At 35.5% G+C, this 13,272-nt stretch overlaps 1 protein-coding gene across 1 annotated transcript in view; it reads left to right on the forward strand.

Annotated features, from left to right (window-relative positions):
- MAP3K5 (mitogen-activated protein kinase kinase kinase 5) overlaps window positions 1-13,272 on the forward strand; it is a 174,906-nt gene that overhangs the window by 52,683 nt on the left and 108,951 nt on the right. Inside the window, exon 4 of the mRNA XM_015572060.1 lies at window positions 6,796-6,935. Within this exon, the coding sequence (XP_015427546.1) occupies window positions 6,796-6,935 (140 nt within the window). The remainder of the gene's footprint in view (window positions 1-6,795; window positions 6,936-13,272) is intronic.

The following is a 13,272-nucleotide window of genomic DNA, read 5'->3' on the forward strand; positions in this document are numbered from 1 at the left end:
TGATATTGGACCTATTTGTATTTCTTTAATAAGCAAAATTTTGTAGGGGATGGCTGTGCCTTTGGCCAGGGAAATAACACTTTATAAAGTACTTGGTACGCATTAAAGATACAAATTGTGGTTTATTTACTTTCCTGTGTACTGATATGAAGGATTCACTGAAATACTGAATCTAGTTAGAGTATTTACAGGGCTCCCCTAATGACACTAAACCACCATCAAAATCCTGTGTGTTTGAAATTCTTCTCTAATTGGTGGAAAAATTATTTTATTTGCTCAGTCTTCCTGTGACCTAAAATATTCACTGGTAAGATTGAGATTTTAATGTCTGGTGAGGCTTTTGTCTATGTCCCGTAAGCAGAATAAAGTTGAAATTTATTCCCTTTTTATGATAGGCTCCTTACTTTCATTTTAGGCAGATAGAAGTAAGAAAAAAAATAGAGCTTTTGGTTCCTATAAAGCTTGGATCCGCATCTTGCTTCTATTACTTCTATTAGCATTCTTACTACGGTAAGTGATGGAAGCATTAACCTTCTCTGGATGTGTGCTCTTTCCCCCTCACATTCTCTAAAGCTGGAGCGTCATGACCTGAATTCTGGCAGCTATTGCCTGGGCAAGGGGACTGTAGTTCTTATAACACCAGTCTTGTTTGGCTCCACGCTCTCCTTTTCTCCCTGGTTTTTCCCCTCTTCTCCCCCCTGTCTCTTCCTCTTTGATCTCTTTCTCCCCTCAAAGCTTCTCCCTTTTCTTCTACCCCCTCCTTTTTGTAAGACTCTCTTTTTAAAAGCTAGTCTCTGGAGGTGAAAAATGTCCGTCTGATTACCTACCTTCCAGGCTTCACTTTCCAGGTTAGAAAAGCCCACCTCAGTGTAATAATGAAACAAGCTAACTAGGGCTGGGGCAGGGACATGGTTTACATTTGCTTTAGCAATATAAGATGATTCATGTTTGAATCACTGTGCATGCATTTACTGGAGATTAGTGATGAGGTAATTATGGGCCAAAATATACTGTTGACACAAATATGCATAGTATGGTTAACCAAATAACATATAAGAAAATGAAGTGATACTTGTGAAATTAAATGAGTAGTAATTTATAGCAGGAATTGCCAAACTATGACCAATTCCAGACAACAATAATTCTTATTCTATCCTTCCTAAAAATTTCAGCAATACTAGCTGCACAATAGTTTTGCAATTTCCCAACATTGTATGCTTACCAGACTTCAGAAAGCTGACTAGTTAATTTTTTTTTAACTTTCAGAGCAGAGAGCAGATAACAGAAAACCTTTTATATAATAGGTGCTCAGGCAATTTGTTGAACTAGATTGGGTCTTCTTGAGGATTAATCCATCATGACTGGGCGGGATAGTTCTATGAAAACTTGGGCAATTTCTTTGGAATTTTTGGAGCACTTTGTAGACTAATACAAACTAAATCACTACTGGGGCTCTTGCTTTGTCATCAGTGATCTGATGTCTAAGAAAAACATTTGCATAGATAAAAAGGAACTAAAGAGTAATGTCTTCCTTCTGTTGTGTTTTTCATAAGCAGTAGCAGGTCATGTGAGGTATTTACATAACACATATGATATTATGAAGGAAAAATTAAATAAAAAAGAAAAAGAAACACAGACCATGAACCACTGTCATTTGATGAGCCAAAAATGCAATTAGGCACAATAGTTTTATATCATTGCCTTAAAAAGTTATTATACTTTAACAAACACCTGGTAAACCTAATTTATCTCCATTTTACATTAACTCTATTTGAGAAACTATACCTTAGGTAAAAATGTAAGATTTTTGTGTCTTTGCTTATACTTTTAAATGATTGACTTAGTCTTAAATTTTTAAATGTGGCAGTTATACTCACACTATTACCACAAAACCCAGTTAGATAGTTATTTAAGTGCATTTACTCATGAAATAAATTACAAGAGTAGATGTTTTGGTCACCAAATATATTTTTGCACCTCATTTGTGTTCTGATCTTTGGAACCTCCATATCCAATAATTGTAGAGTGTGGCTTCATCAAGAATTAAGAGCATAGACTCTCCAACCAGACTGCCTGAGTTCAAATCCTGGTGCCAGCCCTTCTAGCTGATTTTGGACAGATTACTTAGACCTTCTCTGCCTCAGGGTTCTGAAATCATATTACCTACCACAAAGGGATATTATAAAGATTGAGTTAATATTTGAAAAGCATATAGTAGCCCTAGCTGGTTTGGTTCACTGGATAGAGTGTCGGCCTTTGGACTGAAGGGTCCCAGGTTTGATTCTGGTCAAGGGCATGTACCTTGGTTGCAGGCACATCCCCAGTAGAGGGTGTGCAGGAGGCAGCTGATCGATGCTTCCCTCTCATCGATGTTTCTCTCTATCCCTCCTCTCCCTTCCTCTCTGTAAAAAATCAATAAAATATAATTTAAAAAAAGAAAAAGAAAAAGAAAAGCATATAGTACCTGACACATAGTAATATCTGAATATGTGCTTGATACATTCAGTGGATTTTAATAATTGTGGAGTATTTCGTTCAATTTGTCATAATTATATCATACTTTGCATTTTTAGCATGTCGTAGGATTATTTCACAAGGAAGATGACTTTTGCCATTTTATTTTACTACTTTTGAGAAGATATCCATCAGAGTCAGAAGGTAGCCATAATAGGATATTTTCTTTAGTTTTATAATCTAATATTACTGTTTAAAAAAATGCTGTTACTGGAAGTCCTAGCCAGTATAACATGGCAAAACAAAACAGAGAACAATGAAAGAACACAAAAGACATTCACATTAGAGAGGAAAAAATAAAATAATTTCTAGTTGCAGATGACATGGTTGTCTTTGTAGAAAATCCCAAAGCATGTCCCCACCCCTCAAAAAGCCCCTGGAACTAATAGTGAGTTTAAGTGAAGTCTCAGGATACAAGGTCAATATACAAAAATCAACTGTGTTTTAATATACTAGCAATGAACAATTGGGTTTGAAATTTTAAAAAGAGAAACATCTAGAATAGCACCAAAACCCTCCACAAAACCCACTTAGGCACAATTTTAACGAAATATGTGCAAGAACTGTACATTAAACTTAAAAAAATATATGGATGAAAGAAAGGAGGCCTGAATAAATGGAGAGATATGCCATACTCATGGTTTGAAAGACTCAATATTGTTAAGATGTCAGTTTTTCTCAAAATGATCTAAGGATTCAGCACAATCTCAGTCAGGATCCCAGGAGGATTTTTTTGTAGCTATTAACTGATAACTCTCAGCTACCAACTGACTGTAAAATGTACACAGGAAAGCAAATATAAGTATAATACCTAAGACAGTTTTGAAAACAGAAGAATAGAGTTCAAGGACTCATAGTGCATCATTTCAATACTTACCATCTCTCTATATGTATAAAAGGCTAAGTGATCGACCGTCCGACCAATCAACTGACCGGCTGGTACATATGATGCACACTGGGAATTTAAAAATAAATGTTGAATCAAGCAACATTATAAATACAACATTATGTATAAAGCTCTCGCTGGCACCAATCACAAGTGTGTTTTAATTTTATAATACTATATTATATATACTATTTTGACATGTAATTTTATGTAGTAATGTAATTACCATACGAATCTTTCTTCTAATTAATTTCCTTTCAATGTGCACGAATCTGTGCAATGGGCCACTAGTAAAGCTATAATAATCAAAGCAGTTTAGTATTATCAAAGTTAGACACATAGATCCATGGAACAGAATAGAAAATACAAAAATAGAACCATACAAACATAGCCATTGAATTAGAGAGAATCTTTTTTTTTTTTAATATATTTTATTGATTTTTTACAGAGAGGAAGGGAGAGAGATAGAGAGTTAGAAACATCGATGAGAGAGAAACATCGATCAGCTGCCTCCTGCGCATCTCCCACTGGGGATGTGCCCGCAACCCAGGTACATGCCCTTGACCAGAATTGAACCTGGGACCTTTCAGTCCGCAGGCCGACGCTCTATCCACTGAGCCAAACCGGTTTTGGCTAGAGAGAATCTTTACAACAAATATGAAACTTGACCTGTACCTCCCACCATTACAAAAATTGACTCAAAATGGATCATAGTTTTATGTTTTATTTTAGCATCAAATTCCGTGAGTCAGATTTCTGCAAATAACACCCCCCCCCCCCCCGCCCACGCACACATACCTCGTCACTATTTTAACTTAGCTGGTATTTTTCTTTGCATGGCTCTCATTTGTTTTTCATCAGCTCCTGTTTTATTTGGTTTCTTCCTACCCCATTTTATATTGCCTCTTGTTTTTAAAATGCTGTGACTAACTGAGTGGCTGGCATCTGTGGGAGGAGGAAACCAGTGTGGTTGTGGGAGGCAGTTGAGGGATGGATGGGTTAAAGTGACTAATTTTTTTAATGTGTTGATTTTTGAAGTAGAAATGTTGAGGACCCCTAAAGAAAATTCTTTATTTGTATTAAAGAGCCCTTAAGTCATTTTAAACTTTGGAAAAATCTTTTGAAGCTCCTTTGACCTGTCTTCCTTTTTCATAACCTCACTAAATCTTCTATGTCTTTAGCTTCCATTTCATCTGATTTATCTCTCTTTCACAGAATGTGAATTCAAATTTCACACTCATTAGGTAACACTGATTCTGCACCAAAGAGTCTGCATTATTTTTATGCTGTACTTTGGTTTTACATTCAGTTGTTCTCTTTATATTTGGTGGGTTCCTAGATTTTAAAAGTAATACTCAAAATAGAAACTATAAAAAATATAAAAGGAATAAAAAAGAAAAAATAATTCATAATCCCATTACACAGCTATTATTACAGTTTATATTTTGATGTATAACTTTCTAGACATTGTTTACTCCAAATGTCTATGTACACATGTACACATAGAATGTATATTAAAATGTATATTTTATACTTTAATGAATATTCTACACATTATAATGTATATATTATAATATTTTTACTTAAGATAGCTTGAATTTATCCCCATTGCTAAATATTCTTTTGCAATATAGTTTTCAATGGTTATATAATATGACATCTGAATCTATCTAACCATTTTCTTATTAGTTGATATTTTTAAGAATTTTTCATTTATTTGTAAAAAATATGTCATTGGGTATACTTACAAATAAATCTGCCACATTTATAGGAATTTTCTCAGGGTAAATTTTTAGGAGTGGAAATATTGGGTCAAAAGTGTGCATAATCTGAAGGATTTAAGTCTAGAAAGTTTACATTTCCCCTGGACATGTAAGAAAGAGTCATTTCTCTACCACCTATTGGGCATCTTGAAATATCTTTGGTCACTTGTTAATAAAAAATTTGGCACTTTATTGTGGCATAATGTGCATTTATTTATTTTCCGCTTTAATTATACTTCTGTAAATTTTCCTGCCTATGTTTTTGCCCAATTTTCTATTGTAGTGTTTTTATGGTTGCCTGTTTTAATTGACCAATAATAGATGGCTTATAAAGACATTAGTAATCTATTACATATTGCACATATTTCCTAACAGTATCATCTGTTAAATTTGTTACAAGGTATAGTAACATTTTCATTTTCATTGTGAATGGGATCTGTTTTACTGTTATATTTTCCAAATGCTTATTGTGATTATAAAGGAAACTTATGGTTTTCATAATATATTTGTATTTGATACCTTATTGGATTATATTATTACTTACAATAGTTATTTGGTTGATTCTTTTGAGGTTGTTTGGTTGACATCTGCAAATAATGACAATTGTGTATTTTACTTTATGGAATTATACCTCCTTTACTTTGTTAAATCTTATTCCATTAATAAGGATTTTTAGAAAGTCAACTAGTAGTGGGAATAGTTGATAATCTTGTCCTTTTCCTGATTTTCATGAGAATGCCTATATGTACAAAGTTGGCAGGTTTATGAAACATGTATTATTCTTCATGTTAAAGATGTGACCTAATTTTTTAGCTTGTAATTATTTTTAATGATAAATAGATTTTGAATTTTAATCAAAGCACTTGGGGCATCTGTGGGGATGCTGATGATTTTTTTTTCCATTGAACCACCCTTGCATTCTCAAAGTAAATTTTAAAGTAATGATTTAGTGTTCTTATAGTGTAATACTTGGTGAATTTTGTTCATTTTTCTTTCATACCTTTGTGTATACATGAATTTAAGGCTAATCTGAATTTCATATCTGTGACATTAATATCAATTTTTGGTATCAGGTTAATACTACCTGGGTGTTAGGCATTTCTGAGCTTTGGAAGAATTTGTATATGTGGTTATATTTTCTTTCTTAGTCATAATTTTCTGTACCTTTGCTTTCCATTTTTCTTGATTTATACTTGCTATGGGCATGCTAGATATTAAAACACATCTCTGGATTAATTCCCAATCTTACCTATTTGCTTTTTAAAATCTCATTTTATAGTTATTACTTATTGCTGCTTCCTATGGATCTGCTTCTGCAACCTTAGTTAACCTGTTTTAATGTTGACATTTAACAAAGAACAGCCCCACTTCTGACCATTGCAAACTCTCCTTAGTTTTCAGTAATTATAATCATCCATTTCTTGTGTTTTTTTTTTTTTTTTTTTTTTAAAGGCAGTTTGGCTACTTTTTATAAAACCGCTTCCGGGTAGAATTGCAAATTCAAAATTTAGTGGTAAATGCAGAGGGAAAAATCCCTATCATTTCTTCATTTACTAAGTTATTGAAACCAAAATGTGCTTCTTGGGCATTACTTAGGTGTCATCTTTGGGGGACTTTGTTTTCTGTTTGCAGATATTGCTGTGGTGGAGATGAGTGATGCCTTCCGGCAGCCGTCCTTGTTCTACCACCTTGGAGTGAGAGAAAGTTTCAGCATGGCCAACAACATCATCCTCTACTGTGATGCCAACTCAAACTCTCTGCAGTCACTGAAGGTACCTCACTTGTTTACTAAATAGTTACTTTAGGCACCAGAGTTTTAGGGGTACCCCTCTATCATCCAAGAAAATTTAAGTAGCTTATTTTGTGAAAGGATGTTTTTGTCAGTTAGCTAAGTTGTGAAGTTTATATAGAATTCAATGTAGAAACTTGATGGTACACAGGTAGGAAAAAACTTAATGTTGAGGTCTGAGCTCCAGTTAGAGTCACACCTGAGTAGACTGTGTTAATAGGAAGTCAGTACATGCACTGGAGGAAGACAAAGAGTTTGCATAAGGTATGGTCAAGCCTCATGCTTGTCACCATTGGGGGTTTTGTGGGGCACAGCTGCCTCCAACTAGAAATACTATGCTACCTACTGAAAGTACTCTAGAAATTCTGTGAGTATCACTAGAAAATTGACATCCTCTTTCACAGGGATATGACTTCAATTAAGATTAAAAAGGGGGAATAACAACTCACTGTATTTGTCTACAAAATTCAATGTATCTCCTCATTCTCTCCATTATAGGAATTTAATGATATGAGGGTATATCCTCCATCCAAAAAGATTGCCTGAAATGCTTTTGCAAGGCCAAAAAATTTTACACTGTGTGATTCGTTGAAAAGCATCTAACAGTTCAGTGAAACTTGTGCTGAGCCTCATATTATCATTTCCTTTGTGAAACTTCTGGCTTGCTTCATGTGCATTTTTTCATCTATATCTTTCAGTTCCCAAATCAAAGCCAGCCGTGGTATGTGGAGCCCTAAAACCCAGAGCCATATTCCTAATGGCCTAGTAATTGTTATATAAGATCTCTATCCCCAAATCCATGCAAAAAAAGTAATAGTATTTTGCTTTTATGTGAGTATCTAAAGCTTGTATGTCTTTCTCTAAAAAATCTTCAGTTTCTTTTAGTAAATACATTGACTAGACACCAAGCATTTGTGCTGGGCATTGATAGATTATCCCCTTTCAGAATACTCTGATTACTCCTATAAGATTTATCCCTACTCTGCCTAAATCTCTTTTTTACCTGGAACAATTCTTTAAGAACCCTGACTTAATTTTACCCTAGTTTTACTACTTCAATTAATACATTTTAAAGTTTTGTGATGGTGTATTTTGCATTATACATAAATTGACTTGCTACTATTTACAACATATATTGCAGTTGATGAAGTAAGATTATTTTATGTAATATTTTATTCAATATTTTTGCAATATTTTAAGCAGGCAGTATTTTATTAGACATTTTCACTCTACACTATTTTTATTCTTGCCCTACTGATATCTGGTGATTATTTTATGACCATTCTTTACTTAGGGAAATTTTTTAAGTGAATTAAAATGAAATTTGAGAGAAAGAGATAAAGCTAATCTTATCAGAAATTTGTATGGGACAACTAAACTGACTTATTGCATTGCTTTCAGCTAGACTTTGTACAGAGGTGTTAGTGCCATTTTAATAAAATAATTCTTTAAAAGGCTAAGCTATCTAAAACATACTTATGTGATTTGTACATAATAGCTGCTTGTTACTAAGCACTTACTATGGGCTAAGTACCAAGTGCTTTATCTGCATACATTTTCACAGTAAATTCTTAAAATATGCCTGTGAGGTATATATTCTGTCACCATTTTATGAAATTGCAAATTGAGGCTCATACAAACTCCATCATTTGCCCAAGATGATATAGCTAGCAAAATTAGGGACCAGGTAGTGTGGCTACAAAGCCCATCCTCCTTAACCACTCAACTTTACTACAGTTACTTCTAGTTAGAAGGATATCAGACGTTGCTGCTAAGTGTTTGTTTCAAATAGCCCATCAACTATGTCCCCTGCATTCCATGCAAAACCTTCTTTCTTTCCTCATCTTCCTTCATTAATTTAAGCTTCTGTTTTTTTGTGTGTGTTTTTTTTAATTTAGCTTGTTCCTAGCTCAAATGGGTGCCTGATGGCAGAGGACAAATGGGTGTCTGATTCCAGAGTGTTCTTAAACCCATAACAATTTTTATTTTGCTCTTACATTATGACTTCCTTTTCTTAAAGTTTTATCTCCTTTACCAAGGTAAATAGCTAAGATGAATTTAGTTTTAGATTGAATTTAGTATATGAAATTAAAATTTATATTTTTTCTAAGGATTTGATTATTTTACTTTAACAATTACTTTTTACTACATTCTTTTCAATATTTGAAAATAACACCTAACCTGGTCAGTGGTACAAAGTATATGGTAAATGTTAGGAGACACGGTAATTTGAAAATATGATCCTGTGAAGTAGTGTAACAATTTGTGCACCAGAAGCACTGGCCCTGCCCCTTTTAACAGTGCTGCCTCTGGACATTCCCGCAAGTGCCTGCTCACTTGATGACCCACCATTGACTTGTAAACCATGGACCTCTGTACTCTCTCAACCCTGTTCAGCATCGTCATCACATACATTTCCTCTTACTGTTTCATGGAAAGTTTTTTCCATTCCGCTGAGAGAAAAAACAAACAGTCTTGTTCTTTTATTTTACTTATTTCAGAAATGATTCAACTTTCTTCTGAGCTACTTGACATTCATGTCCATTTGGGGAAAGAGGTAATTTGGGGGAGGAGCTGGTAGGTTATACATGTGAGCACGGCTGTATCAAGGTTTTCTCTGACCATCTTGAATTGACAAACCAGATGATTTATGTAGAGGAAGTGACTTCCCAGTTGTAGAATCCATCCCCGAGGTTTTGGAAAGGGCTTGGGACTGGAGAATCCAGTTTTCTTTCATGTCAATGAGTAATACTACATCTTCTAAGCAATTGTTACTGGATAAGGTATGCCCTTGTTGTCCTAATTGCTCTTTTACCTCCCTATCCCCCCACCCCAGCTCACTGTTTGTAGCATCTTATTACCATTGTCAAAGGGAGCGCTGTGCTACCCTGTAAATGGAAGAGGTCATCCTATCACTGGGTTAACACCAGAAATTTTTTTCATGTGTAGAGGCTTTCATCACAGGCCCATGCGTTTGAATACCTTAAAGAGCAGGAAGGAATACCTCTGCACACAGAAAATGAGAGTCAGAACGCCTCCTGACTCCCAACCAAATGGAGCAACAGTTGCTGAATTCTATCCCCTTTCATTTATTGTAAATTAATGATTCTTTCATTGGAAGTTGATTTTTGTGGCACTCCAACCCATCATCCTATTTGAGTCATTTTAGAATGCACCCTTGAAATTATTATTGAAATTTATGTGTAAAATGTAATTTATTATACAGAAATTCATTATACCTATAACTTCTCAACAATTCAGTTGTTTTTATTAAAAAAGAAATACCTGTACTTGAATTAGATGGTCCAGTTAGGCGTTGCTGAAAGAAACAGCTGGTGTCAAAGAAGAGGAAGTTAATTACAATTATTGCAACACATTATAAGGAGAAGTTCTTGTTAAGGAGCTATTTCAAATGCTGTGTGTATAAAAATGTCACTCATCAGCATCCCAACCCAGTTTAAAGACATGTTTCTACTTACAGTAGAGTTCTCCCACCAAGATACATTTATTAAACAAGAAACAGAATTAAGAGGAAGGCCAGCCAGCATGGTTCAGTGGTTGAGCTTCAACCTATGAACCAGGAGGTCACGGTTCGATTCCTGGTCAGGGCATATGCACAGGTTGTGGGCTTGATCCCCAGTGTGGGGCATACAGGAGGCAACCTATCACTAATTCTCTCTTATCATTGATGTTTTTATCTCTCTCCTTCTCCCTTCCTCTCTGAAATCAATCAAAATATATTTTTTAAAAAAATTGAGGGAAGAAGACTAAAATTTCTTTTAGGATTACTTTCCAGCTTTGGTGCAATTTAACTTGACTTTTGGTATAGGTTGTTTTAATTGACAGTTGCGTATATCAAGAGAAGGATGTGTTCTTACCCCTGATCACAAAACAACACAGGCACAAATTGTCTCTAGATCTGGAAATACAGGAGTTGAGTTGTGGTTGTTTGCTTTGATAATATTAATACTCATATTGTATACGGCTTTAAAATGCTTGAAATACTTTCATAAGCTTACTTCATTTAGCCTTTAAAAACAACCCAGTGAAACAAAGTTAAGTACTTACCATATAGATGGGACAGATAGAAGATATTTTCTTAACAAATGAGAAATAAACTTAGAGAGATAGAGAGACTTAGGGGCACACACAGCTAATAAATGTCAGAGCAGGGCAAACCCCATGTTCTTGGAGTTGTCCTCAGGGACATTTTCATCTAAGTCTGTCTATAAATTTCATACGTCCTACAGAAATATGATTTTCCAGCTTTTTGTTAGATTATTGAATTGTGTTTTTAACCTTGAGCTTTTATATATGCATAACATGTAAGCACAAATGTAATTAGTTTTTCTTACATAAAAGATGGGCCAGTTCTGTGACACCTGTGTGGGAGTACTCATTCTAAGCCTTCTCAGCTTTATTTTAGCAGCATGGGGAATGGTAAGATGAGTCCCATCTTCTCAGTGAAGCTGAGGGTGTTCACAACAGCCAGTCTGGTATTTCCCTGTCCTCCTTGGAAGTGCTGAAATTAGGAAGAGGATGGAACTGGAGAGCATAAGAAATCTCTCTTTTCCCCCCAACTTTAGTGGAAAAACTGCCACGCTCCTCTGGGATAGAAAGAGGGGTCAGAAGGGAAGACCCAGAAGGTCACCAGCTGGGGGCTATGCTCTTCCCTGGCCAAGAACTCCCAGCGCCTTTCCTTTCTTTCTGAAACCGAGGTCCTGGTTGCTCATTCTGCTTCTCCCACCCAGAGTGGATTTGACTTAGCAACCCCACACCAGCTGTTCCCACTTCCTTCCCTTGGCTGCAATTACCCAAATTTTAGGCACAAACACTTTCCAATTTTGGAGATATTTCATTTATTTATCCTTAAAATGACCTCTTCAAAGTTAAATTGTCCCAGATAGCTATTAAAAGTTGTCTTCATCTCCTCTTGGAATGAGACCTAAACTAGATTTTTTATTTCTCTTGCTTCCTTATTTGGTTATCAAAGGATACTGGAAAATTGGAAAAACACAAACACACACTTTTTTTGTTTATTTTTGGTACTGCAAAGGACTATACTGAGCAGAAGTCCCCTAAAGATTTCATACAATTATGAAGTTGTAATGGAGCAATGCATCTCCAGAAACGTTCTCTGATAAGGAACTGAAGTTTATATTCATTTTATCTTTATATTTCTAGACACCTGGATGAGACACTTACATGAAGTGATGTGAAATATGGCAGTTGTGTCTGAAATTTATTCCTCTTTCTCCTTTTATTTAGTACAAATTAAGCTTTCTCTATTCCGCTTCAGTAGGTAGATAGCTTTTGAGGTCTTATTTGCTATTTATTTGTACTGAGTTAAAATGCACAAATAGTATTGTCTTTGTCTTTTCAGTTGTTACCTCATTTGAAGTTATATCATAAACTGAGTGTCTCCTTTAAGAGAACAATTTGTATCTAATTAGCTTCTATAAGACATAAGCAATAGTTCATAAGAATTCAATAGATTCCTATAGGGATGGTTTCATATAGTTTTATAATTGTTATAATGCAGGTATTACCTAAAATTACAGTTAAGAAGTCATGTAAGAGGATTGTTACTCCAGTGAAGACATATCATATTGGCTGTAAGCCAAAGCAGCTGTGGTTATATTCTGTGGTTATAGCCTTTAGCCCACTCAGGTCTCACCCCAAGTGACAAGTCACCTCCTGTGACTACCACTGCCATTCCTGTGCCTGGTGCACCAAAAGAGAGATGGTGGTAGAGTAGCTCCCTTGCAGGGCATGGGGGCATCTCTCCTTCCGGTGACACAAGGATAGTGTTGACTGTGATGGGCCTTTAGCCAAAAGCAAATGATAGAGCACAGAGTTTTAAGAGACCAGCGATCACTCAACTCAACTCTCAGTGTGTTACTTTAGAGAGTGTTGAAATGACACCTGGCTCATCAGGAGCAGAGCCAGAACTTACACATATCTACCCAGGCCATAGTCCAGTATCTTATCCATTCATTAACTCATTTATTCATGATTTTATTGAGTGCCTACTCTGTGCCATTCAATTCGCTTGGCTCTTAGTGGGGTACAAATATGAATAAAACATGGCCCTGGCATCCAAGGTGACTCACGCTGTGGGATGGGGGAATCATATGAAGAAACATTTGCAGTTAGTACATGCAGTGCTGTCATAGTGGTGTGTATGCGGGTTAGTGCAGCCAAAGTATGGCATCATCTACTTCTTTGGGGAAGATAGGTATCATAGAAGATGGTGAAGGCCAGCTTCACAGAAAACAGGTTTTTTATGCTATGCACAGGGGATGCTACTTAGCAGAGCA

The sequence above is a fragment of the Myotis davidii genome, unplaced genomic scaffold (assembly GCF_000327345.1).
Source record: "Myotis davidii unplaced genomic scaffold, ASM32734v1 scaffold266, whole genome shotgun sequence".
Taxonomy (NCBI): domain Eukaryota; kingdom Metazoa; phylum Chordata; class Mammalia; order Chiroptera; family Vespertilionidae; genus Myotis; species Myotis davidii.